The sequence below is a fragment of the Ptychodera flava genome, chromosome 1 (assembly GCF_041260155.1).
Source record: "Ptychodera flava strain L36383 chromosome 1, AS_Pfla_20210202, whole genome shotgun sequence".
Taxonomy (NCBI): Eukaryota; Metazoa; Hemichordata; class Enteropneusta; family Ptychoderidae; genus Ptychodera; species Ptychodera flava.
The window spans coordinates 50,307,914-50,333,387 of record NC_091928.1 but is presented as its reverse complement, the minus strand read 5'-3'; the positions used below and the strand labels follow the sequence as shown (position 1 = coordinate 50,333,387).

The 25,474-nt window shown below is 38.2% G+C and overlaps 2 protein-coding genes across 3 annotated transcripts in view; both read left to right on the top strand.

Moving 5' to 3' along the window:
* Positions 1-17,915, top strand: part of LOC139140457 (xanthine dehydrogenase/oxidase-like) — a 33,017-nt gene extending 15,102 nt beyond the window's left edge. Inside the window, exons 4-25 of one of the 2 annotated variants that reach the window (XM_070709748.1) lie at positions 1,081-1,189; positions 1,490-1,678; positions 2,248-2,412; positions 3,345-3,486; positions 3,581-3,748; positions 4,028-4,104; positions 4,664-4,760; positions 4,975-5,075; positions 5,341-5,531; positions 6,142-6,337; positions 6,822-6,924; positions 7,189-7,240; positions 8,027-8,153; positions 9,184-9,303; positions 9,428-9,651; positions 10,308-10,440; positions 11,369-11,543; positions 11,701-11,892; positions 12,168-12,313; positions 14,463-14,544; positions 16,070-16,294; positions 17,633-17,914. In XM_070709748.1, the coding sequence (XP_070565849.1) occupies positions 1,081-1,189; positions 1,490-1,678; positions 2,248-2,412; positions 3,345-3,486; positions 3,581-3,748; positions 4,028-4,104; positions 4,664-4,760; positions 4,975-5,075; positions 5,341-5,531; positions 6,142-6,337; positions 6,822-6,924; positions 7,189-7,240; positions 8,027-8,153; positions 9,184-9,303; positions 9,428-9,535 (1,945 nt within the window). In that variant the 3' untranslated portion in view covers positions 9,536-9,651; positions 10,308-10,440; positions 11,369-11,543; ... (3 more) ...; positions 16,070-16,294; positions 17,633-17,914. Of the gene's footprint in view, positions 1-1,080; positions 1,190-1,489; positions 1,679-2,247; positions 2,413-3,344; positions 3,487-3,580; positions 3,749-4,027; positions 4,105-4,663; positions 4,761-4,974; positions 5,076-5,340; positions 5,532-6,141; positions 6,338-6,821; positions 6,925-7,188; positions 7,241-8,026; positions 8,154-9,183; positions 9,304-9,427; positions 9,652-10,307; positions 10,441-11,368; positions 11,544-11,700; positions 11,893-12,167; positions 12,314-14,462; positions 14,545-16,069; positions 16,295-17,632 lie in introns of both variants that reach the window. The other variant, XM_070709757.1, reaches the window with a different exon arrangement.
* A 1,664-nt stretch (positions 17,916-19,579) lies between these two features.
* On the top strand, positions 19,580-24,671 carry LOC139140471 (xanthine dehydrogenase-like). The gene is made up of 3 exons (XM_070709769.1): positions 19,580-19,710; positions 20,776-20,964; positions 21,831-24,671. Exons 1-3 carry the CDS (start codon positions 19,666-19,668, stop codon positions 22,005-22,007), a joined length of 411 nt encoding a protein of 136 aa, XP_070565870.1. The 5' UTR covers positions 19,580-19,665; the 3' UTR covers positions 22,008-24,671.
* The last annotated feature ends 803 nt before the right edge of the window (positions 24,672-25,474 follow it).

The window sequence follows — 25,474 nt, the reverse complement described above, 5'->3', positions numbered from 1 at the left end:
TGTCTGGAAGGAGGTCAGACGTGGCCGAAACAGCATCACCAGAACCGCACAAATAACGCTTGCAAATGATGCGTTTTGAGCGGGATGGATGTGATTTTTTGTTTCAACTTTCTTAGATTTGATTTCTTTGTTATGACTGATATTACTACCTAGACGATAATTACACTCTGCAGTGCTGGCAACTCCTCAATTCAGACACCATTGCTTGTTCCCGTATTGCCAAAGATTGAGCGCAAACCACTGTGTATCATTTCAACGACATCTTCATTCTCAATGTCTTCAAACTCTCATAGTTTTTAAAATTGGGAACAAACAACATTCTGAAATCTTAGACTATGTTAAAGGAAAGAGAGTTTGCGTGTTAGTCGTATAGAGCAGTGTGTTGTGGTGTAGTGTAGCGTAGTGTCGTGTCTTGTCGTGTCGTGTCGTGTCGTGTCGTGTCGTGTGTTGTGGTGTAGTGTCGTGTCGTATAGTGTAGTGTAGTGTAGTGTCGTGTCGTGTAGTGTAGTGTAGTGTAGTGTAGTGTAGTGTAGTGTAGTGTAGTGTAGTGTAGTGTAGTGCAGTGTGGTGTACTCCACTGCACTGCAATGCACTGCACTGCTACTGTACTGTACTGCACTGTACTGTACTGCACTGCACTGCACTGCACTGCGCTGCGCTGTGCTCTGCTCTGCTCTGCTGTGCTCTGCTCTGCTCTGCTGTACTGTGCTGTACTGTACTTTACTGTACTGTACTGTACTGTACTGTACTGTACTGTACTGTCCTGTACTGTACTGTACTGTACTGTACTGTACTGTACTGTACTGTACTGTACTGTACAGTACTGTACTGTACGGTACGGTACGGTACGGTACGGTACAGTACGGTACGGTAGTGTACTGTACATCACTCCATAGTGATGTATGAAAAAATTGATAGCAGCTTCTCCCATATTTCTACAGTCTTGAAATATTCCACAAAATTATGATTAGTATATAGGAATCTAAAACATGTTGTAACAAGTCCAAAGTTGTGAATGTTTTCCTTATACCAGTGTGTGTAAACATCAAATTAATTTGCGGGAAATGTATCTATTTGCAGTCATGACTGCGTGTACGCATGTCTGGTGCCGATATGCTCAATCCATGGCATGGCAGTAACGACTATAGAAGGACTTGGCAGTGTAAGAGGCCGACTTCATCCGATTCAGGTGAGATCGCAGAGAGCACGGGAGCTTTTCATCGTGTGATCATGCTCTGCCATCCTTAGTTTGTAGCAAAATTGTTCCTCGATACAAAACTTACATCTAGAACTCAAGTATAGGTTTAAGAGGAATCGTTATAGCCGTTACCGAGCTCAACCATGCAAGTTTAAGTTGGAGTAAAAATGAAGTAATACTAAGGTATCATCGTCCTATACACAGCGTACGTAAACTTATATATTTTCATATTACATCATTACCATCCGGATTGTCGTCTACTGTAGTTATTCATTATATTTTAACTTCTAGGAAAGCCTAATCCGTTACCATGGTACCCAGTGTGGTTTTTGCACACCAGGAATGGTGATGACAATGTACACCTTACTTCGTAACAACCCAGCACCGACGAAAGAAGAAATCGAGATGTCATTGGAGGGAATGATATGTCGTTGTACTGGATACGCACCAATTCTGAATGGATTCTACAGTTTCAGTCAGGTATAACGTCGCATACCATTTTTCTGAGGACTACCCGCCGTATTACAACGTGAATTTCCTTGCAGCTAAGGTGCATTCATAGAGCATCGGTCACAGCAAATTTCCTTGTATGCGGTGAAGGAAGAGTGTCTTCTATGTTTCCTGATGGAATGTCAGCACTCTTCAGTATTGGCGACGCACGTGTCTTGCGTTGAGTGATTAGTTACTATTGGTGACCGAATTCCTTTGATATAGGAGAAAAAGATGTAAACCACATTATGATCACATGTTTAATATCAAAGAGTAAAAAGTTAATAAAAAGGGAATAATTTCAATTTATTTTGGTGTGATGTGATCGGAGATTTTATAATGAATCTGAAGTAACAATGAATATTACAAATATTTTTAATATTATTTAATGCAGGAATTTCTCAGTGACCAATTTTTCATTCAAACAACAAAGTGACAGAAGGCATCCAAAATGATGTGATACCCAACGATCCTCTCTCTCTCTCTCTCTCTCTCTCTCTCTCTCTCTCTCTCTCTCTCTCTCTCTCTCTCTCTCTCTGTTCCTTCAACTTTACAACCAGGCAAGTGGATGTTGCGGTGGATCTGCTGACAAAGCCTGCAGACGAGGACAATGTTACGATAAGGAGAGAACTACTGAAGAGAATGTCAACACCAGTGAAATTGACGTGGATACCCCTGCAGGAGTAAACAACAAGCAGGAACTAATATTTCCTCCTGAACTTCTCGTTAGTGTCGTCTCCATGACATTGTAATTTCTAGTTCTCGCGTCCCGTACTTTTTCGATTTCTGCCCGCCAGTCTAGCTGTTTTTTTGTAGTCTATATCCATAGAACATTATGTCCGCCAAACTAAAATGGGAAGAGAAAGACTGTCTCTATGTCTCTTGACCACACAATATATCAATAAATGCAGTTTGTATCAATGCCCATTTGCATGCTATAGAGAACACAGCAATTTGTACGATTTGGGTACGGTTACAATTGTTTAGCTATGATGATCGTGGTCAAGTAAAGTCAGACTGTTTTGAATATGTAAGTTAACCCTTGAAAAAAAGTTTGTGACCAAATTGATCTTCAGTACAGAAAATGGTTATCCAGGGAAGTCAACAGCTGCATACAGTTATCATAGAATTTGGCATATGTAAATTCAAGTCATGCATAGCATCTTGTCACTTTGATTATGGCAAACATTAGTCCAAACACCGGGCCTAATATAGCACGCATTGGTACATAGAAGAGGCAGGGCGTGATTCAGATCGACGAAAATATACTTTTGCGCCTCGACTTGAATTTATAACAAATTTAAAATCAGTCAGTATTGAACAGAAAATACTTTAAAACATGAAATGTAGACTCTCCCTGGTTTGTTCAATACTTGCATGTACAGTGGATGCCGTTTGAAATTTTACTGTATCAAACATCAGATACCAGTGATATGTAAAGAATAAATGGCATTGTTAGCATACAACTACTTTACTTGAATGTCATCAGTTACTTTGTTGGGTTAAGCAACATGTCTAGGAAAATTGTGCATTTTGACATTATACAGTAGACTGTAGATTGGTCTTCAGGTTTAAATACATCAGTATTTCTGTTAGCATCATCAAAAGATAAAATGGTTACTGTCAAGTGATACATAGAATTGTTTTCTTTAATTAGGTTGACGATTCATATAATACTCACTTTTGGAAGTTTTCTGCGAATGGAATGACGTGGTTTCGACCCAGCAGTTTGGAGAAATTACTACAACTCCGACTTGAAAATCCGGATGCAGTTATCGTCGCTGGCTACAATGACATCGGTTAGTAATGATAGATCGGTAATTTCTATGAACAATAACTTTCGTGAAAATTCTGTTTAATTTCACACGTTATCATATTCATTACACTTTCAAGGTTTTGATGTCCTCCTGAACGACACCGACAATTCCAATATGATCAGTGTCTCTCACGTGCAAGAAATGAACACAATATCAGAGACAAGTCAAGGTTTAGCGATTGGTGGCGCTGTCACTTTGAGCAGGCTTATGGCATATCTGCAAAACGTACCGCAAAATGTACCTGGTTAGTAAAGATTACTTTTTATCAAAATAAATGGAGATACTTTTTTTTCACGAGTTCACTTGAACATCAATATTGCTAAATCCAGTGAACGAGATGCCCGGTGATGCATAAATGTATACGCAAAGACTTAACCCAAAATGAGACGTTTGAAGAATATATTTCCCTGGCTTATACAGAAAAATGTTGGGTTTCTTGATTAAATGACACATGTATTAAAATCACAAGACAAGATGATATCAATAATATGTTATTTTTTTCTGTGATATTATTTGAATGCAGAAGAAAACGAAAGACTGATACGAGCTCTCCTTGAAACATTGAGGACTGTAGGCGGCATTCACACAAGAAATACTGCTGTAAGTGTGAAACAACATCGAAACATGGGCAGAGAGCAAAGGGCAAAAAAGCATATACACAAATGCCAAAGACACATCCATGCAGGCAGACAGACACAAACACAGGCAGGGAGACAGAGACAGAGAGACAAACACACATACAGACACAGACACAGAGAAAGACACAGACACAGACACAGACACACATATACATACACATATATATATATATATATATATATATATATATATATATATATATATATATATATATATATATATATATATATATATATATATATATATATACACTATATATATCGCTTTGCGTTCGGCATCAAGCACCGTAATTTCCCACAAGGACATCTGCATACTTTGGTCTGTGTGTCAGTATGTCTGTCTCTGTGTAGATACTAAAATAGATTCCAGTAAATGTGGTAAATACATACTCGAGTACGTACTTACAAATATTATGCTAATTTATTTCCGCTAGCGGGTGTATAGTTGTCAGTGGTGATATTATTGATGTCATTACCATGTGCAGTCATAATGAAAAGATTTATTTTCGTGTTCTTTTCAGACTCTTTGCGGACATATCGTGTCAGCCTCAAGATTGTCTGACGTCATACCATTGCTTATCGCTGCTCGATGCCATGTGATCATTGCTGCAGCGAAAGGTTGGTTAATACTATTTGTCAAACCCGTCTTCAGGTAGCCATTTTTGATAAAATCGGATGGTATGGAGTCAGATGGTACTGCACTTTTGTTGTTTTGAAACAAACTTCTGACAATTTACATTATAAACAACGACAAACAAAACTTTCTCGTTCAAACGTAAAGTTGAAACTTCAACACATAAAGTTATAATTGCATATCCTTTAAACATTGCAGGAGAAAAGAAAGAAACATTGCTGGACTTTCTGAACTCAAGAGACACCAAAATTAAGAACAGAGAAGTATTAGTACGTGTCATGTTGCCAAAACCTGCCAAGGTATGAAAACAAAACGTTTGACTTGCCAGAAACTTTCGTTTTGACTTCTATCTTTCACCAGAACGTCCTATCTATTATTGCATTTGCACCTGTCATTATCGATTTTGCATACTTCGCACCTTCAAACATTATGTAATGACACCAGTACTTATTTGTTTATTTATATATTTATAATTTACTTATTTGTTGATAGTTCATTATCTGTTTATCTATTTTTCATATATTTTTTCATGGGTGTACTTTATGTGACTTACGACATTTATAGGGACAATACATCCATGGATACCATACAAATACCCCGCACCGTCGTGACACTAGTGATGACGTCATTAACACTGGAATTACAGTCACTTTCAAACATGGTACAAACTTCGTTCAGGATTTTGCAGTTTGTTGCGGAGGTATTATGGAAACTCCTGTCATTTGTGACAGTGTATCGACCATGGCTAAAGAAAGGTACTTAAAATGCATTCATATTTCAAACATATCGCTGTATATTATGACGCTGTATTTGGAAGGGACAACAGCAGTTATGTTATATAATATCCTCGTTACCTTTGTTCTAAGAAACAATACATTTCCTTCACCATTTCCCAAACTAAGTTAAGCAACACAGAATGAGCCGTGTGTGCATGACACAGAGTACACTTTTACTATTATCGACAAAATGAGTTTTTACCGAACGAAAATTCATTCGTCAACAATAATATTTAACATCACACACAAGTAGACTGTGTTTACAGGTTGAACACCAAGCAAGTCGACGTGATTTCGGGAGGGAATTACAAATTACATGTTACAAACAGAATGATATCTATCGAAAATTCATCAACAGTTCTAGGTAATATAGAGCTTATATTATCAAGCTAGCATACATTGCATTTTAGACTGCAACGCTTACTCGACATGTGAAAAAATGTAGTCGAGATTATACTTCTTCGAGAGGATTTTTGACAGTTTATTTGGTTTAGCTTGTGTTTTGATAACGGTATTCGGGTCGAACGAGTGATGTAATGCCATGTACGACATAAAGATGTTCATGTAATTTCATTATTATTTGCTTCAGAACATGGAACGGTGATCTTATCCAGGATATTCTTGTTGAACTTGAAACCTGGCTAGATATGTCTGCCTGCAAGATCTCTTTGTTGAAGGGCTTTCTTTGCAAATTTTATCTTGCTGTCAATGAAGAAAGAAAATGTGACATTAAAGGTTGTACGATACCTGGTAGATTCCTATCTCCTGGTTCTCAGATGTCAGGGGTACATATTTACTTATTACATTATTATGATACGTAGGCAAGAGTTTTAACCATTGGCAAAGAAGGTCATAATTATAGCAGTCGAAAGATTTTCTTTTGCCTTGAAACAAAATAACATACGAATCTCATTTAGGAATGTATGTCGTTTTTGATGTTTTTGTCACGCATTGATTCTATAGATGCTTATATTGTTACAAGATGAGAACGTTCCTTAAAACGTGTAGCGAGCCGATTACTGTATGTCAGCTCTGCAGAATATCATACAATCATGTAACAGCAATATCGAATACAGAAATGTAATTTTATTACACTATAGAAGAACACTACCTTATGTACGTTTGCTGTCTCCAACTGTCTCTAACAACAATCGGGTTCGCAGAAAAATGACTGCTCAGTTAAGGGGTATAAGAATATTAAATGTGATAAATTGTGGATTTTTGGTTTCAATACACGCAAATATGTCTAACATTTGTTATTGCCTTCAGGAAACACCATATGGACAGGTTGGCAGTCCCTTCGAACACGTTTCATCTAAGCAACAAGCTACTGGAGAAGCAGTTTTTATCGATGATATTCCTCCAAGATCAGGTAACCTAAGGCTGTTTAACCAATTCTCCTCGCATTCAATGTTAATTAGCATGAGAAGTTCTTCCGTGCCACCTCTGATGAACTGGTTATGATGCTACGTGAATTTCCGGAGATATAAAACCTATCGATTGTGTAGTCTTTGCATTTATTCAAAGTTCTACTCTTCACACGATCCGTAACATACCTGGTACTTTAACTGTGGAATTTCTTGTATTTTCTCTAGTATGTATCATGCCATGTAATCATTCTGTGTTTCCTTTACAGATGAGCTTGCCGTGTGCCTTGTAACCAGCAAGAAAGCTCATGCCAGGATCATGTAATCTCTCCACATGCATTTTCTAACCTTTGTCAGTCATACTCTACTTTTTCTAGTGATGGAAATTTATTCCTTGATAGGTGTTAGCGAAAACAACATTAACAGTTCATTAGCACTGTTGTCGGCGACCGATCCATATCTGAAAAGTTATTTTTCGCCATTACACGTGGTCGTTTTGGAAACGTTTTTCAACAGACTGTTTTGATATTTGTTTTGCAAATGTATTTTTGTAATCTGGATATATTCAAATTATAGTGAAAATTTAATATTTGGAATTTTGGAGATCCCCCTTCATGCATTGGCCGACATTCTTTACCCGTATTAGTGATCATCAGATAAATTGTCACTTCTGTTTGTAATTTCAATACATGTTATTAAAATTGCTCCGAATTTGAAAACATATTTCCGCTTGTACTTCCACAATTATACTTCAAGGGCTAATGTCTAAAATTTATCTAAAGCTGTAGGTTTGCAATCTGCCAAACATTTCAATGTGTTTACAGTCATTTTAATGTATGATTCATTTTATCTATGTCTTCTCAACATATAGCTTTCAAATTATTTATCACTTTCAACAAATGATCAATATAACTTTTGTTTCAATCTTAGTAAAAGACCTTTTGTTTATTTTGTCGTTATTTTTGACCAAAATATACAAACTAATACAAACTCAAGGGGCGATTCTGAGATGTAATTAGTTCATAAGCATTTGCTGCTCAAAAGTTCACTTGACAATTGAAAACCGGAGTAAGTTTACCAAATAACATTTTTCTTTCGCATTCATAGATCCATTGACGCAACAGAAGCATTGGCACTCGAAGGTGTCGTGTGTCTGGTGGACGCCAGGGATATCCCTGGACAAAACAGGTTATCGTGTTTATATCAAGATGAAGAAATTTTTGCTGCAAATGAGGTAATACTCTAACAAACACAGACCACTGTCTTCCCCAAATTTGAGAAAAATAAAGAGTGGACATGATCAAAAGATAAAAAATATCTGTAGATGTTGGAAAAGACTGACAGTGCAATGTACAGAGAGTATAGAAAATGATCAAATGCAACCTTCCATCTTGTAATTGAAGTGAGACTCTAAGGTGAAATGTCGGTGACCTCTGCGATTTGAAAACCATCATTCGAAACTTAGATATTTCTTGTTACCTGCTGACACATTTACAGCACATTGCTTGCTAAATCTAGCATCGCCAGAATCTGGAGCATCAGGTTTCCAATATTGCGGAGTAATGGTCCCATGAATAAAACAAAGACATTCTACATTTACATCTGCGCAGAGGCAGTACACGTGTGCCAGTTTATTCCAGCCTTGTGTTCATTATTTGAACCAAAACCTACCACTTTTCGGGGCTTATAAAATAAAAAGTCAAAGGACGTTCATATAAAGGCTCCAAAACTTTATGATCGTAACTGAGGACTCGAATAACCGCTTGAATCAAAACCTACCACTTTTCGGGGCTTATAAAATAAAAAGTCAAAGGACGTTCATATAAAGGCTCCAAAACTTTATGATCGTAAATGAGGACTCGAATTAACCGCTTGAATCAAAACCTACCAGTTTTCTGAGGGATATAAAATAAAGTCCAGGGACATTTATATAGAGGATCCAAAACTTTATCATCGCAACTGAGGACTCGAATTAACAGCTAGATTACCTCCTCCCGCCCACCCCAGTGTAATTGGTCGATTGCAATATTTTAGTCTCATCGTAAGAGTTACACATTACGTAGGTGCAGTTGCACGGTCTACCATATTAGTTTATGTGCTGTTGACGTTATATGGAACAAACAAATACTTCCTTTTGGTCGTGCCACCGATGACTCAAATAATTGCTGCTATCACTGAAGGGCAATGGTAGGTTTGAATGTATACCTCACGAGTTTATCTCTGACGATTTCATTACATCTTCCATCAACATGTTGTTTGGTCAGGTATACTGTGTTGGTCAGGTCATCGCTGCTGTTGTCGCAGAGACCAAAGAAATAGCAAGTCGAGCTGTAAAACTTGTCAAGATAGACTATGAAGAACTTGTTGCCATCTTCACAGTAGAGGTATGATTTCAACATTTTCATAACATATCCTTAACGACAAATAACATTTGAATTGGGTTTCTGTGTTATAGTGATATAATTGTGATATAATTATTTATCTGACTGTTTTCTATATACTATGTAGGAGGCAATCGAAAATGATTCCTTCATCAGGCCATTACATGAAATGCATCATGGTCCTAGCCTTGAGGAGGGTTTTGCGTCATCTGAAATGTCATCGAGGGAGAAGTGAGACTTGGTGGACAGGAGCATTTCTACATGGAAACACATCGTTGCATCGTCATTCCTGACTTGGGAGATCAAAGTATTCACGTGATCGCTTCAACGCAGAACCAGTCGGAGGATCAAGTATGTAGAATAATATACTCAGTTACAATTTTGATAAAATTTTGTGTGCCTCTCAAGTTTAGGTGCTCCGCCCTACCCTTCCGCACCGCCTTTGCGTAACTGTCAAATAAGCTACTTTCCTCTTTTCCTTTATGCTTTCTATGATTTTTTTCGCCACACGCAGATGACAGTTATCTACTATGAATCAACAAGGTTATGCAATATGAACTTCTACGCTCTCTCTCTCTCTCTCTCTCTCTCTCTCTCTCTCTCTCTCTCTCTCTCTCTCTCTCTCTCTCTCTCTCTCTCTCTCTCTCTCTCTCTCTCTCTCAATAGATGTGATCGAGATAAGGCACACCAGGCCAGGGATAGAATGGAGATTTAACAAAGTTGACACTATTTTGGCTGGTTACAGGGAGATTCTTTAACTGAACTTGTAAAATCTCTTTTCGTTAAAACATGGTTTGGAAACAATGGCATGTATGTCACTATGCATACTACTCTAACTTCACAATAGATGCATTACACAATGTGTTGTACAAGTCTTCTTCACGACTTCTACTCGCTATAAATAGGACACGTCGATGGATTTAGAGTTTCTCAAACACATTTCGCTTATTTGTGGCATTACAAGCTCCCTCCTAAATGTAATGCCAGATCTTTATCCACCTATGCAGGCAACGATATCAAATGCACTCGGCTATCCAGCCAATAAAATAAGGTTTCAGACGACACGTATCGGTGGGGTTTTGGAGGAAAGGAGACCCGAGCTGCCCTCACGTCTGCCATCTGTGCTGTTGCTGCACACAAGTGAGTGTTGTTTCCCATGCATCAGGCAAGCATTCTCCCTCAACACTTCATCGTCTGTATTGTCTGGCAAAGGAATAATTCGATAGTTCACCCGCACCCAGCTCAAGGGGAAGGCACGAATGAATGGCAAAGGGAAAAGGAGGAACGAACAATGGTTAAGTTTACAGTGCGAATACGTTACCTGCTAGTGACAGGTCCAGCATTAGTAGAGAGACTATTTTGCGAAGATGAAATAGGTCCTTCTATATTAAGGCAGGTAGCACTTCAAATTTGAAAGATTTAAACTTTTGCCCAAACCAGCTTCGAGGAAACTTACAACCATTTTATTTTAAAATCAAGAATGAAAACCATGGGTCACAATGCAAATTTTACTATAAGAGAGACTTCACATTGCCGAACATATACCAACACTTGAAATTCAAAATGGCACCATTCCTGAGGCAACTCTATGGAAGAAAATAATGCTGTCGATTTTCATAAAAAAAGCCGATGAAAACTTCATTCCCTGAACTTCAGAATGAGTCATCACGATTTGTAGACCAAAATGTATTGTAAAAGTTAGTTGTGAAATAGTAACTGACAAGTAGTCCCTAAATACCCAATGTGCTTCAGATTCCGCTGTGTAACTGATACCTTTTCGGTGCATGACTGGTTTAAATGTCAAATAGAAAGATGGGACAAATATTTTCGCCATCGAATTAAACATTTCGAGGGAACGAAATAATTAGATAATTATGCAGCTTCAGTTTTTGAAGCAACTGTGCCTAGTTGCACTTTTTAACCGCTTAACATTCTGTTACGTTTGAGGTCATTTGTATTAACTTTTGTGTTTGCCACCATCAATTCGTGATGTCACCATTCTATGATTAAAACCAACCTCTAGAACATCTACTATTAGTATCATTGTTCTTTCTCTGCAATAATGCAGGACAAGGAAACCAGTTAGGTGCGTGTTGGACCGTGAGGTTGATATGAGAATAAGCGGAGGAAGACATCCTGTATTGTGCAAATACAGGGTTGGGTTCTCTTCTCGTGGTCATCTAGTGGCGCTCGATATCAATATCTATTTCAATGCCGGACATTCTTCGGACCGATCACCACTGGCAAGTATAAAGCCCTTTGACCAAGATATTTTACATAAAGATTTATTCAAACTGCTCTTTAACTCTCAATGAAACATAATAGAACTTGTGTAGTGAGTACTCCCTTTGATGATGAATGGTATCACTGTTGTACTTTTCTGTCCTATACAAACAACAGGTTATTAATGACAGTATGATTGGGGTAACAAATGCTTACAGCATCCCTAACGTTAGGGTCAAAGGCTATGTCTGCAAAACAAACTTGCCCTCAAATACGGCTATGAGAGGATTTGGTAAGCCACAGGGGATGATGATTGCGGAAAGTATAATCAGCAAGGTTGCTGCCAACTGTGGATTACCGGATTTCAAGGTATGTTGGTTTTTGGCAAAACAGTTCTTTTCCATAAAGCATTCTTCTACTATATGAATCTTTCGGTCATAGATGATAACCATGGTTATATTGAAGCGCGACTTCGAGATTTGCGTATTCCCAAAATTGTAAGGTCTCCTGCCAAGATATCTAAAAATTAAAAATGACGTTGGTATTCTAACTTTACGTTTAAACTTGTCAGTCCCACCCACAGCAAATGCAATGAATTCCGTCCTATGCCGACAATGAAACTATGTGCATTGTTCTCTGCTAAGGTACGAGAAATCAACTTCTTGTCCGAGAACGAGATCACACTAAGCGGACAAAAGCTTAAGTGTAGCAAGATCCAAGAATGTTGGGAAGAATGTATAGAAAAAAGTTGTTTCCATAACAGACTCCAAGACGTTGCCGACTTCAATAGGTAAACGAATTATCGTAATTTTTTTCCTTATTCAAAGTAGTGGAAGTTTGCTCATTCCAACTTTTCCCCACACAGAAACTGGGCAGTTTGGATTATTCATACCTATCTTAATCCTACTGTTCGTAATGTTTATGTCGTAAACACATCTATCGCACACTTTAAACACCTTTCCCGGGTTCTTGAACCCGGTTGGTCAAAATTGGCTGTTCTGGCCTTTTTGATCACCCCTCTCAAAATGCTTGGATAGTTGACTTGGAAAACAATTAACATTAAAAGTTTCATTAGCAATTAAGCCAAACACCGGAGACATCATGAGACACGAACAATCGCAACAACACCAATTCAAAGAAAAGTCAAATTGGACTCCACGAACAGCAAAAAATACAAAACCTGAAAGCTATCTGAAGCTGCTAAACTCGCACTTCTAGAGATACCCTTTCAAACAAGGAAACAAAACATGTCGCGTGCCCAAAGAATCGCGATAAACCAGCTTGCAAACAGTAGACAAATTACCGTAAAAAACCTTTGACAAGGGTCGGGTTTTGTCTTTGTCAACACAAAAGATTACGTACACGAATGCGAAAGGCAATTACGCAACACTAAGTATTATACACAACTAGCCAGTGACGACACAGAACAAATAGTAAACAAAGTACACGAACTATTAAACAAAATGTACGGAAACAAACACATCGATCATGATACTTGTAAGTATCTTGATCAAGAAAATATAAAATCCGTACCCCGCAGTGGTAATTATTGCCTAAAAATTCACAAACCTCGGCAAAATTCTAAAAGACACACTATTCAAAACAAAATTTACTGAAGTAAAGAAACATAGAACAAACAAACTGAACCACCAAACGGACTCACAACGTGACCAAAATTAATATACTTGCCTCGCTACTCGAAGAGCAAGACCACTAAAATGCATTAAAATAATTTTTCACAAACACAAACTAGGAAAGAATCTACACTGCGACTGATGAGAAACCACACTCGGGTTTCGAAACGCAAGCGTCAAAGGGCCACTCTATCAACTCTGTAACACAATAGGTCCGGCTGCGTCTCGCCATAAGCTTTCCCCACACAAACAAAACATTACCGTACACACTGATCCAAACTTCCCTACAAATATCCGAGGCGAAACAAACATTTTTGTTAACACAAACAATCGGATAAGAATGTAGGAACACATTTTTGAAACGAATCAAACACAAACTCGACACAAAAACATTTTGGATAGTTAGGTGGGAGCGTCTTTCACACTTTTTACATTCATTGCTCTCGTGTGGGGGTTGTCAACCTGATGTAATCGCAAATCCTCAGATTTCCATCTGATATAGGTATGTACGTAAACAAGAAAAGTAAACTCATGAATTCTAATAGACGGGGTGGCTGAGACCAATTTCAATAGAGATTGGTCTCAGCCACCCCGTCTAAGTCTGTGTGGGGAAAAGTTGTCATGCTCTCAAAATGAGATGCAATGCTTTTCCGCAAATGTCCCAACGAAGTTTTCAGTGAAAAGCATGATTTTTTCCTTATTGCACTGACTTAGATAATTGTACGTATATAAAGTCTCTGTAATCTGTGATAAGGGCTTTTATAGATAAAGTAGAAATATATGTTAAGTTTTCTGGTCATAACATACTTAGCAAAGTTAAGGTAGAACGCACCTCGGGGACAGATATTCGGACTCTCAAATTTTTACAATCCTTTTCTGATATACCACTTGCGGGGGTTCATTTTAAAGCCCTTGGTATACTTTTCACCTGCTTACTTTTTCGAAATTCGAAAATTTAATTTTTCCTTCATAGATTTACATGTAACACAGGAATGGTGGCCATTTTGAATTTTAAATGTCGGTAATCTTGGGTTTTTGTTTCTCTAGTACAAACGTTTGCACGGTGACCAACATTTTTTATTCTTGACTTTGAAAGGGAATGGTTGAAAGATTCTTAAAGGAAAGTTTGAGCAAAAGTTTAAGTCTTTCACTTTCGAGGCGCATACTACCCTAAACCCATTTTGAAATCGTTCGGTTACTGACAGACGTTCAGTCTACCCTGATGTTTCTGTTGAATGTTCGACTCGATTGTCGGAGGCAAATACTTTGTTGACTCATTTTGTCAATCACATGATCTTTACACAGAACCATTAAGTGGAGGAAGAGGGGCATTTCAGTCGTTCCAGTCAAATTTGGCATTGGAATCCCTGCCGCGAAGTTGAACCAGGTAATGAGGGTGTGATTATAAATAAGATTGAATGATATTCCTAAGGACTAGTCAAGCAAACCGGCGATCGAGTCTTCTATATTACAGAGGGTGTCGTATCATTGCACTTAATGTTACAGCCACTAGAAGTTCCCTTGACTAGACATATTAATAGGTATTTGCCCGACTTTCTGCTACTTAATCTCCTATTTTTTACTATGTTTTCATGACATTGTATACAAAATTATTATAAATCATGTTGTTGTACTTACTGACCGATGTGTGTATGGTTTTGTAGTAAACTTGTCAAAGCTGAATTTTGACGTATAAATAATATCTTCGGCTTCGCCCAGAGTATGACCACCTACATGGCCGCCTATAAACAGCATCATGTAAAATCAGGACATTATATTATAATTCGATTAAATACAACCATTTGCAGTAATAGAGCGCGAAGCCACTGCAGTGAACGGCAATAAAACTGCTTACACTAATTAGTTTCAGCTGTAGCAGTGGCCACTTTGGTGTTGAACAAGGCTACTTGATAAAGACCACAAAGTCTGCTTGTACAAAGGCAAAACTGGCTCTGTCTGAGGCTCGAGTTGTAAATGAGAGTTTACGATTGGCACCCTGTGTTCATGATTAAGATACAATGTAACATTACCATGCACTGGTCCATGTACAAATCTTTTCTATTTCAACTTCCCCAGACAAACTGTCTGCATGGGACATACAATATTGTCGACTTTGCCAGCTGGCTACAGCTGAAACTAATTAGTGTGAGCAGTTTTATTGCAGTTCACTGCAGTGGCTCCGCGCTCTATTACTGAAAAGGGTAATAATATAACAGCTCTCCGATAAGCTGTTTACCCACAGCTATACGATACAAATAATATGCCTTCTAGTTTGCTAAGATTTCTTTAATGTCTTTGGCCAACATCCGAAAACACTAAATTGGCGTATTTTTTAACTTATGTATCATTAATTTTCTTCTTATTGTTATTTCAATGTCACACTTGTTTGGTCACTTTTTCGGTTTAAAAAATGCCGCTATTCATGTTATCGGTCCTTTAAATTTGTTAAGGTAAAATGCGCCCCAGGAATAGATATTCGAGGTCTCGATTTTTTACAATACTTCTCCTCTACTGGTTGTGGGAGGAAGAACATTTGAAAACTCTGAAGTAAACAAATTTTTCATCAGCTTATTGTTGTGAACAATGTATTTTCACCTATTTCAATAAGACCAATACATGGATTGCGGCCATTTTGAATTTCAAGCGTACTAGGTAGTAGATGATTTGGTACCAAATTTTGCACATTGACCCCTGATTTTTATTCGAAAGCCAATGGCTTACAGTTTCCTTGTGGAAAGTTTTGGAAAAGTATAAGTCCTCTTTTTCGCAAGACGCACACTAGCTTAATCCAGACGATCTTACGTTGACAAAGAATTTGTAAAAAACAGCAAAGAGTGTAATCAATCTTGAGATGAACGCACTGGAATTGCCATCTGTATAACATTATGTTTAACACGCTGTTCATGTTGTAGGCAGGTGCCTTGGTCAACGTGTACACCGATGGTTCAGTTCTACTCAGTCATGGTGGTATTGAAATGGGTCAAGGTTTATACACTAAGATGATACAGATCGCCAGCACTGTCTTGGACATCCCGGTAGATCGTATTCACATCTCGGATACATGCACAGCATCAGTGCCCAACGCAACATTCACCGGGGCAAGCACAGGAACCGATTTGAATGGCATGGCCGTAAAAGTAAGAACATTTTACAATCTAATTTTAGTATATTTTATTGTAAATCAACTTTACATTTTTCACAACTTTACCGGATACAAGCTGGTTCTCCCTATCTTACTCGCATTTTTCTGTACCTTGTCGATTAAAATCAAGACTCTGCGCATGATTGTGCGCATCGCTCCACCTTAATGGCAGAACTTTCAATTGAAGCGTACAAGTTTGGTTATTTGGCAGCCTGGTTATCCTAAGTAACTAACATAAAATGTCACTAATTTATTTAAACAACAAGTCGTTTAAGCTATCTTTTTCTCGGGCGTTAAGAAAGATAAATAAAGAGCAAGAGTAAAATATGTAGACGAAACAAGTTGAAAATAGATGCTGTCAGAATCGTAAAAAAAAATGCAAAGCTTGAGGTTCCGTGACAAGTAGCCTTTCCAAACCATGAATTTTCTGCAAAAAATCTAAACTTGAAACCCCATTATAGCATATATTTTCTAAATGCATACGTGTAGGTATAGGCAAATGATGAGGTTTATATAACGTAATAGCTGTTGACACAAGCGTCAAATGCCAGTAAATTTTGATGACCTCTCATAAATTTCCTCCCCTGTACAAACGTTGCAGTGTTTCCAGTTGAAAATTGCTTGATCAGAGGCTATTATTACATCAGTCTTGCAAAGTGTGTCTCGATTGTTGCTTGCAGCTATAGATCGTTTTCTAATTATCGTTTTCGTTATAAGTAAAATTGACTTATAGTCTAAAGCCTTTGCGAGTCCGTAAGAAAAATGGGGTCATGGAAGAAATCCGATGCACTCTTTTAGACTTCATTTTGTACATTCTGTTACATTCGTGCAAATTTCGAAAAGAAACACCGCAGCGTTTGTACAGGGGGGGGGGGGGGTTAAAACAAATTTTCAGAGGTTTTTAAATTGACTGTCGCATAATCCGCCATGCAAACAATCGTTACAAATACAAAGCACTGCATTTGGCAATATCAAGGCTTTAAGCAAATATAAACTTTTATGGGGTTATGAGCTCAGTTTTTGCAAACAATACTTTTTAGGAAGGTCCCCGATTTTTGCACCGTCCATAATTTTTTTCTTTTTAGTAATATATAAACTCGGAACGTCACCTTCCATCCTAACAAAAACGACTTATTTGTTCTAGTTACTACCGTAACCGTACTTTTTATAAAATTCCGATTTTATCCCCTGCATCGTCACGCTGTACAGACTTTGAAAATACACACAAAGCTTTCTAATTTATATTCATACAAGATTTCAGTGTCGACAGGATATGAGGTTATTCGCAAGGAAAAGTGATTTTAATTATCAATGGTTATTTCGGTTGATTTAGAGTGCTTGCGAGAAAATCAAAAGAAGACTGCAACCATATATGGAAACAAACCCCAATGGTACATGGGAGGATTGGGTACGTTTAACCTCTGTTTTTTCTCTCGAAAATTGCTCTCGTACGTATAATTCGACGAGAAGCATCCATTTTACATTGGACATGGGCAAAAATGGAATGCTAAGTAAGCATTAAGGCATTCGATAATGTCGGATATTCATTGCGATTGAGATATCCCTTTGCCGACGTACGTTTGAGAAAGCAGTGCACTTTTCGTCGATATCTGGTTCAGTGAAAGTAGCCCATGAACATTACACGTCGGACACTTACCCTATCCTTATCCCATCCTAAGTGGTTAACTAGTAAAATGCTGAACCATGAAGGTCAAAAGATAAACCCTTCACAATCAACGGGTGGATGGAAAATGTATGAGTTGTGCCTATCCATCCCACTGTATTTTCTCCGCGAAAATGTCTTGCTACGGTTTCGTGCATTTTTTGTTACACCTTGCATCGAAATATAACACATCACATGTTCATTCTGTGCCTTGATTCGCCAGAGCTTGTCAGGTGACAAGAAACTGTGTATTTGAAATGCAATCCTACTCGGAAAAATGTGGCGTCATATGATATTTGTTCAGACTCCATTTTATTGATTGTTGGCCGTTCATATAACAAGGCGCTGAGTATCGTCCCGAGCTTTGAAGCGATGGCGGTTGTTCAGACCGACGAGCCTTTGACAGGAAGAGCGATATTTACATTAGTATGTGAAGTGACATCAAACACCTATTTTAAGTCCTTATCTCGTTATCGGTTGTAGCAACTTTTTATTACCGCTCCTGGCCGTCCGCATGCTTCACGGTAAGGCTATTGTCATTTTGATCGGACCAAGGGCTCATGAAATAGTAACTGGTTTCTGTTAACGCATCAGCTCTCGGGGTAATAAAACAAATGCCACAGCCTTCGTGACCAGGTGATATGTCGTTGTGTTCACTGTACAGCTTGAATGAAATGTGATCCTTCTCAATTCAGGTGATGTCAGCATATTCAGATTTTGTGAGTCTCTCAGCCGTTGGTTACTACGGGTAAGGTGTATAATCTATTTTGGTTACTTAATGATAACAAAAATAAATTTGAAGAATGTATAAAACGTTGTGCACTTTACGTTTGAGAAGTGAGCCAGAGGATTACTATGAAGAACTATGAACATTGACATGAAAGCCACATATTCAAAACAAAAATCACGATTCTTGCTTTTAAAATTTCCTGGTTTCGTCGTTTCTGATTTTTTGTCTGACTCAATGAATGTCTAATTCAGTCATCACAATGATTTTCAAAGTGCTTTATGATAACCTCAGTTATGTTTTGTCGCCCATAACGGCAATCATATATCTACTATTCAAATTGGTTGTGTCTTATCAATAGCAGAGTATTGAATAAAAAAATCATTATTTCTGCCTGCTCGGTTCCTCTTCAAGTAAATTCCATTTTTTTCGGTACAGCCACCTTGTCACTTTATTAGCTCTACTTTTCTTACACCATTATTCTATTTGATTCCCCCTCCAAGCGACAACAACGACATTCATTTTGATCCGAAGACCAAAAAGGGGAAGCCTCACAAATACTTCTCGTTCGGTGCTGCTTGTTCTGAAGTGGAAATTGACTGTTTGACAGGCGAGCATCAGCTGATACGCACGGACATTGTTATGGATGTAGGACGGTCTATTAATCCGGCTATCGATAGTGGACAGGTAAACCATTGCATCGGCAAAGTATAGTTTCTTTAGCAATATACATATAATTGCACAGTTCTTATTATATCTCCACCAATCCAGCTTGTCACTTCAGTAGCATTACATTTCTTGCACAGTATTCTATTTGACCCCCCCCCCCCCCCAAAGTGACAACAACGACATTCATTTTGATACGAAGACCAAAGAGGGAACGTCTCACAAATATTTCTCGTTTGGTGCCTCTTGTTCTGAAGTGGAAATTGACTGTTTGACAGGCGAGCATCAGCTGATACGCACGGACATTGTTATGGATGTAGGACGGTCTATTAATCCGGCTATCGATAGTGGACAGGTAAACCATTGCATCGGCAAAGTATAGTTTCTTTAGCAATGTACATTTAATTTCAGAGTTGTTATAATATCTCCACCTATCCGGCTCAGGAGTACACATTAGGTAGGGCAGATCTGTGCAATACCAAGGAGAAAACTACATATACTCCAATGATCCTAAAAACGTTAGGTGTATTATGTCAATAATAATACCCTAGGGAGCCAAGGTCATCTCTTGTGAGGATATGCTAGATCAGTGTCTCTCAAATCATGTGCTAAAGCTTGAGCGTAGATGGCAACATACGACACGATATCTTGAAGGGTAATATATTTTGAAAAGTTGCAGCGTGTTATCAAATATTATATTACCATGCCCTGTCGGTCGCATTTTACTTGGTCGAGCTGAATCACGTGACTGACCACAAATACACAATAATGGTTTATTCACATTAAAATGGAGCATTTGTGGGCCAAGTTTAGACACATTTTACCAAAAAAATCTCCGGGTTTCCAAAATTTTTACAGCGCGCAAACAGTGCGTCGCGCTCACTGACAAGTTATTGGACACCGTTGTCTTTCGCATGGGAACTTTTCGTTAATTTTGACGGTTTGCATTGGTTCGTTGATAATATAATGGAATATCAGACTCTTCCCTGGCCATTTAAGTTTATTTAAGGGCGCGGGCGAGAGGAAAGCCAAAATAAACGGTCTCGGCAAGCCTCGCCCGTTAATTTTTTGGCTTTCCTCTAGCACTTGCCCATAAATAATCGTTAATGGTCAAGGGTCGCCCGTTATTTCTATAATATGGCCATTTAGATTACTGCTGCATATTATTAATATTAATCATGAGGGCGCAGTTATTTGACAGGGTACCTCTTAACAACACACGGAAAATGCCTGACCTTTATCATCAATAGATCAAATTTTAGTCTTCGAGTGCAATTTGCCGTTTTTGCTGAAGTCTATTGACTACGCATACTTGTGAACGCAAACTTTACCAAATCAACATTTTAGTATAGCTATAGCCCCTATTTCAGTGTAGGAGCAGCTGTAGTTGATGGCGCACATCTCTTGCTGCTGTTTATAGGTCCAAGGAGCTTTCTTGCAAGGCTATGGTCTGTTCATGAGAGAAGAACTCATTTGGTCTGACAAAGGCGAATTGCTGACCTGTGGTCCTGGCATGTACGACATACCGCGCGTACAACACATTCCAAGAGAGTTCAACATTCATCTCTTGGAAAATTCGGAGAATCCAAAGGCGGTGTTCTCCTCCAAGGTAATTTTGTAAATTCTGCTTGTTTGTTTGTTCCTTGTTTTGTGTGTATATTGTTAACTTGTTGTTTTGTTTTGTTTTGTTTTTTTATTTCATCGGATTTAATGATGTTTATACATAATTAGCTAAACCAGTCACCAAACTTCGAAAACTTGTTTTAGGTTAACAAACAGAAAGTAAAATGTCAGAATATGATTAAGAAATATAACCGTACCGGCATGAGTTACTATCGAGAATCATAGGTTTTTGCATTCGGTAAAAGAAAATGAACAGGAGTTGTGTAACATCTACTACTTCCAGGCGGTTCAAGCGCAGCGGATTTCGCAAATGCCTCTGCGCTTTCACTTTTGAATAGTTTCAAGGGATCCATTTTACGATTGTCGGAATGCAGGTCTTGCGTTCTGTAAATGTAATCGCACTAAGTGTCATAAGCACTCAATACCTAGGCATCAAATGGCAGACATTGCAAGAAAAACGTATCAACTAATCGGCACATTTGACGTCCAAAAATGTCTAACAATAAAGTTATTACGAAAATACCGCAAAGGATGCACTTGGTCACTGGCGTCGCACATCACCCGACGCTATATGCGCTGTCTTCGTGCATCCTTTATATTTGAATAATAACCTCCTATTACACATGTATAAAGTCATGAATAGAATATTTCCAAGACCTTGAAAGCTGAAAATGAAATGAAACTTGTACACAAACTAATTTCCTAGGAAAAGTCAAAGTCCTCGATTCGTTAATCGATATGTCCCGCCGTTCAACATGTTTTTCCAGATGATCAATTTACTTGCTGTGTAATTTTACTGCATGATGTAATATATATTAAGTAAATGCGTACTTGGAATGATCTATTTCACAGGGCATCGGGGAACCGCCACTACTACTAGCAGCATCTGTATACTTTGCCACAAAGGAAGCCATCCGTTCAGCTCGGAAAGACTCTGGACTTGCAGTTGATGCTTTTCAGTTGGACTGTCCTGCAACAGCCAAGAGAATTAGAATGGCTTGTGGAAATCAATTTAAATTGTCCGACTGACGACTTGAACTTATGGACCCGCATCAACCCAATTTATCGCCAATTTGTCATCACCAAATATTAGCACATCACAAATAGTATATATCAAATTTTGATCTGCACATGAAAGATGGGAATGTAATTGTTGTTGTTGTTGTTGTTGTTGTTGTTGTTGTTGTTGTTGTTGTTGTTGTTAATGTAGCGCTCTCTTGAACTTTTATTAATTTAATACCCTGATGTGAGACTTTATTCGGAAAGGTTAACATACTAACTGTGCCGTGTTGAAATTTTATCCTAGGATGATCGTGAACTATGTAGTCAAATAATTGAAAGGCAGGATTGAGGTTAGTGGATGTCACAGCTGCTTGAATGTAACTAAAAGGGTTTTCCTTGGATATATCTAGATGACGTACTCCATTCTTAATTACAGGGTTATCGTCAACCTGGCTTACCATTATTATGCGAAATACTTTATGTATCCGCTTATCCACCCATTTGCCAGTTCAAATAGCTTGAGTATGAAATAGCTAATTACAAGAACATAAAAATGACTGATATATTGACTAGGTTTTTTTGTTGAGGTGAAGGTATAAGGACTAAAACAAACAAAGAAGCTAACAAACAATTAATCAAGTAGTTATTGAAGTAGAAAACTTCCCCGTGATTAATCAGTCTCATATGAAATTGTCTTCGTCCTAAACTGACCGACCAGCAAAATTTTCAGGTATGTACATGACGTCAATGAGGATAAAAGCACAGTGCGTTATCAAATTTGAAGGGAGCAAACAATCCACATTCCTTGTGGCATCCTACTCGTTGAAAATAAGACGCGAGAGACATTTAAACAGTGTATTACAAACACTTTTTTCCGAAATGGTGAAAAGAACGATGGTGCAGGGTTAGGCCAGCTGGCAGTTTTCATGAAATGTAATGAAGCGTCAAGAAAATTTGTTGGTATTGTCACAGACAAATAGAGAAACAGACTAGCAACGCGGAATACCTTTTGTTCCAGGATCGTCTCGGTAGACTATGGCCTTATCATATTAAAATGAGCTTCAAAGGTGTTAAACTTTTTGGAGACTTTGTTTGTGGTTGATAATTGCACGAGATTATGCGAAAAATACGACGAGATGGTATCGTGCTGCCAGTCGCGTAGCAACCATAGTTACTTTGTGAGCTCTCAGGCCAGAAACACTGCTTCATGCCAATCAAAACCTAACACGCCAGCAGTTTCGTCAATTCATAAACATGTCCTTTCCTTGATGTACGTGTAAAAGATGGTATGACTGACCGTAAACCATTGAGTAAAACAGGACAGTAAAAGACTTTCCAATTTGGTTCAAACACACTCATTATATATTCATAAGAATATGAGAGGAATTTTTAAAATGGTAAAACTCACTTTCCTGAAGCTCAAAACACTCCCGTTTTCGCCAGCACGCCAATTCCGCTCAGCACCACACGACAACAACAACACAAACTTTGCCGAACATACTTTCGCTTAACAATTGGCGAAAATCCGAAAATTACAGAAGGATGCATGATCGGCACTCTTCGGAAAAGATGGCGAGAGCTACCTGAGGCGAGGCGAACATGGATGGGTTACGTCACAGCTTCACGCCTTGAACAATACCCGTTGCTAGTCTCTCTATTTGTCTGTGGTATTGTTGAGATGAAATGGTAGAGTTCGGATTCTCGATATTTCTCGGAGATTTTATTTGATTTTTTATCAAATATTGTGCTTTATTCGATATTATCGAGATTATGAAACCATCATTTTATCGTATCACTTTGATTTCTAACAATATTGACTTAGTTAGGTAATGTTGTATGTACGTTCTGTATTTCCATCTTCAATACTGGGCAACTGAAAGGTTTCATATTGCAATGCGTGCCTTGATCGTAAAGTGAAAGATTCTAAACTATTGCAAAGTTTCCGCTTTGCTGAAACTGTTAATTTTCCAGTTCTTCTTAATAAAATTCAAATATTGAAAAATCAATTCAAGTGACCTGCTGATCGATTAACAGTGTATCAGGGCATTATGGCTATATGTGCATTCTTGAAAGCTGGAAATGAAATGAAAGTTGTATACAAACTAATTTCTAGGAACAGTCAAAGTCCTCGATTCGTTAATCGATATATCCCGCCGTTCAACATGTATTTCCAGATGATCAATTTACTTGCTGTGTAATTTTACTGCATGATGTAATATATATTAAGTAAATGCGTACTTGGAATGATCTGTTTCACAGGGCATCGGGGAACCACCACTACTACTAGCAGCATCTGTGTACTTTGCCACGAAGGAAGCCATCCGATCACCTCGGAAAGACTGACTTGCAGAGGATGATTTTCAGTTGGACTGTCCTGCAACGGCCAAGCGAATTAGAATGGCTTGTGGAAATCAATTTGAATTGCCCGACTGATGGCCGCAGAGCGTGTGGACGTAGAATTTTACGAATTTTCAATATCTCCGGGAGGTTTTTGTTATTAGTAAAATTAGGGACTTTAATATCACATGTCAATTGTTTGAGCTATTAAGCTTTACATTGTAAACTTGGTTGCATACTTTTTATTTGCCTTTTCGAATCTCGATCCCGGTCACTGGACTACTGATAGGTTTCGTATGTCACAGAGCCTAGTGATTCACAAATAAAAAATCAAACTAATGCAAGATTCTCCATGCCGAAAACATTGTTTTCCTGTTCTTCTTTATACAAGTGACTAGCTCGACAATATATGTCGTATCAATGGCAATACATGTTAATAAACAGGTTAATATTGGGGTTGCTGTGATTAAAGTCAAAGGCATGACTAAACACCTTCCCGGGTAATTCTCTCTCTCTCTCTCTCTCTCTCTCTCTCTCTCTCTCTCTCTCTCTCTCTCTATCTCGCTCAACCCTGGCGGTCTTGTTTGAATATTTTTTTATTTTTTTCTTATATAGTGACCAATTCCCCTTTTGAAATTGTATTAGCTGCAACTTTTCATTTTTTACAGTATTTTCCCGCTAATAGGAAAATGACTGCTCCTTTTCACATTTCAACTTGTCAACACAGCACATGTTATGCGTAATTTCCAATTTTATCTGTGGCAACTGAATGTTTGCCCAGACTAGAATTCAATCGTCAATAATGAGTATGCACAGTGTACACCATACGTTCGGTAGACATGGCTGATATTTGTACCACCCAAATTAATTATCTTAATCATCAAAAGGTTCTTCAAGTGTCGTTCTACGTTAAGACTCCCCTGTCAAATTTCATATGTCGCAACTTTCTGGCTTGATAGTCTCTATTGGTGTGAACTGACACCATGTCAACGGTTATTTCGCCCGCGTTTGAGTCTGACGTGAACATTTCCTTATAAGTTAGTCTGTTCGCCTTATGAAGTGATCGTACCCGGCAAAGTATGCGTCCTTGTTACGTGAACTTCGAATGCCAAACCCTGACTACATGCACGTACACTACCCACAGCACATACAACACC

Excerpts from the sequence above, each read along its gene's own strand:
- LOC139140471 (XM_070709769.1), top strand. The coding sequence starts at position 19,666 with ATGGATGTAGGACGGTCTATTAATCCGGCTATCGATAGTGGACAG. Across the intron at positions 19,711-20,775 it reads CGGCTATCGATAGTGGACAG|GTCCAAGGAGCTTTCTTGCA; the intron begins GTAAACCATTGC and ends TGCTGTTTATAG. Across the intron at positions 20,965-21,830 it reads AGGCGGTGTTCTCCTCCAAG|GGCATCGGGGAACCGCCACT; the intron begins GTAATTTTGTAA and ends TCTATTTCACAG.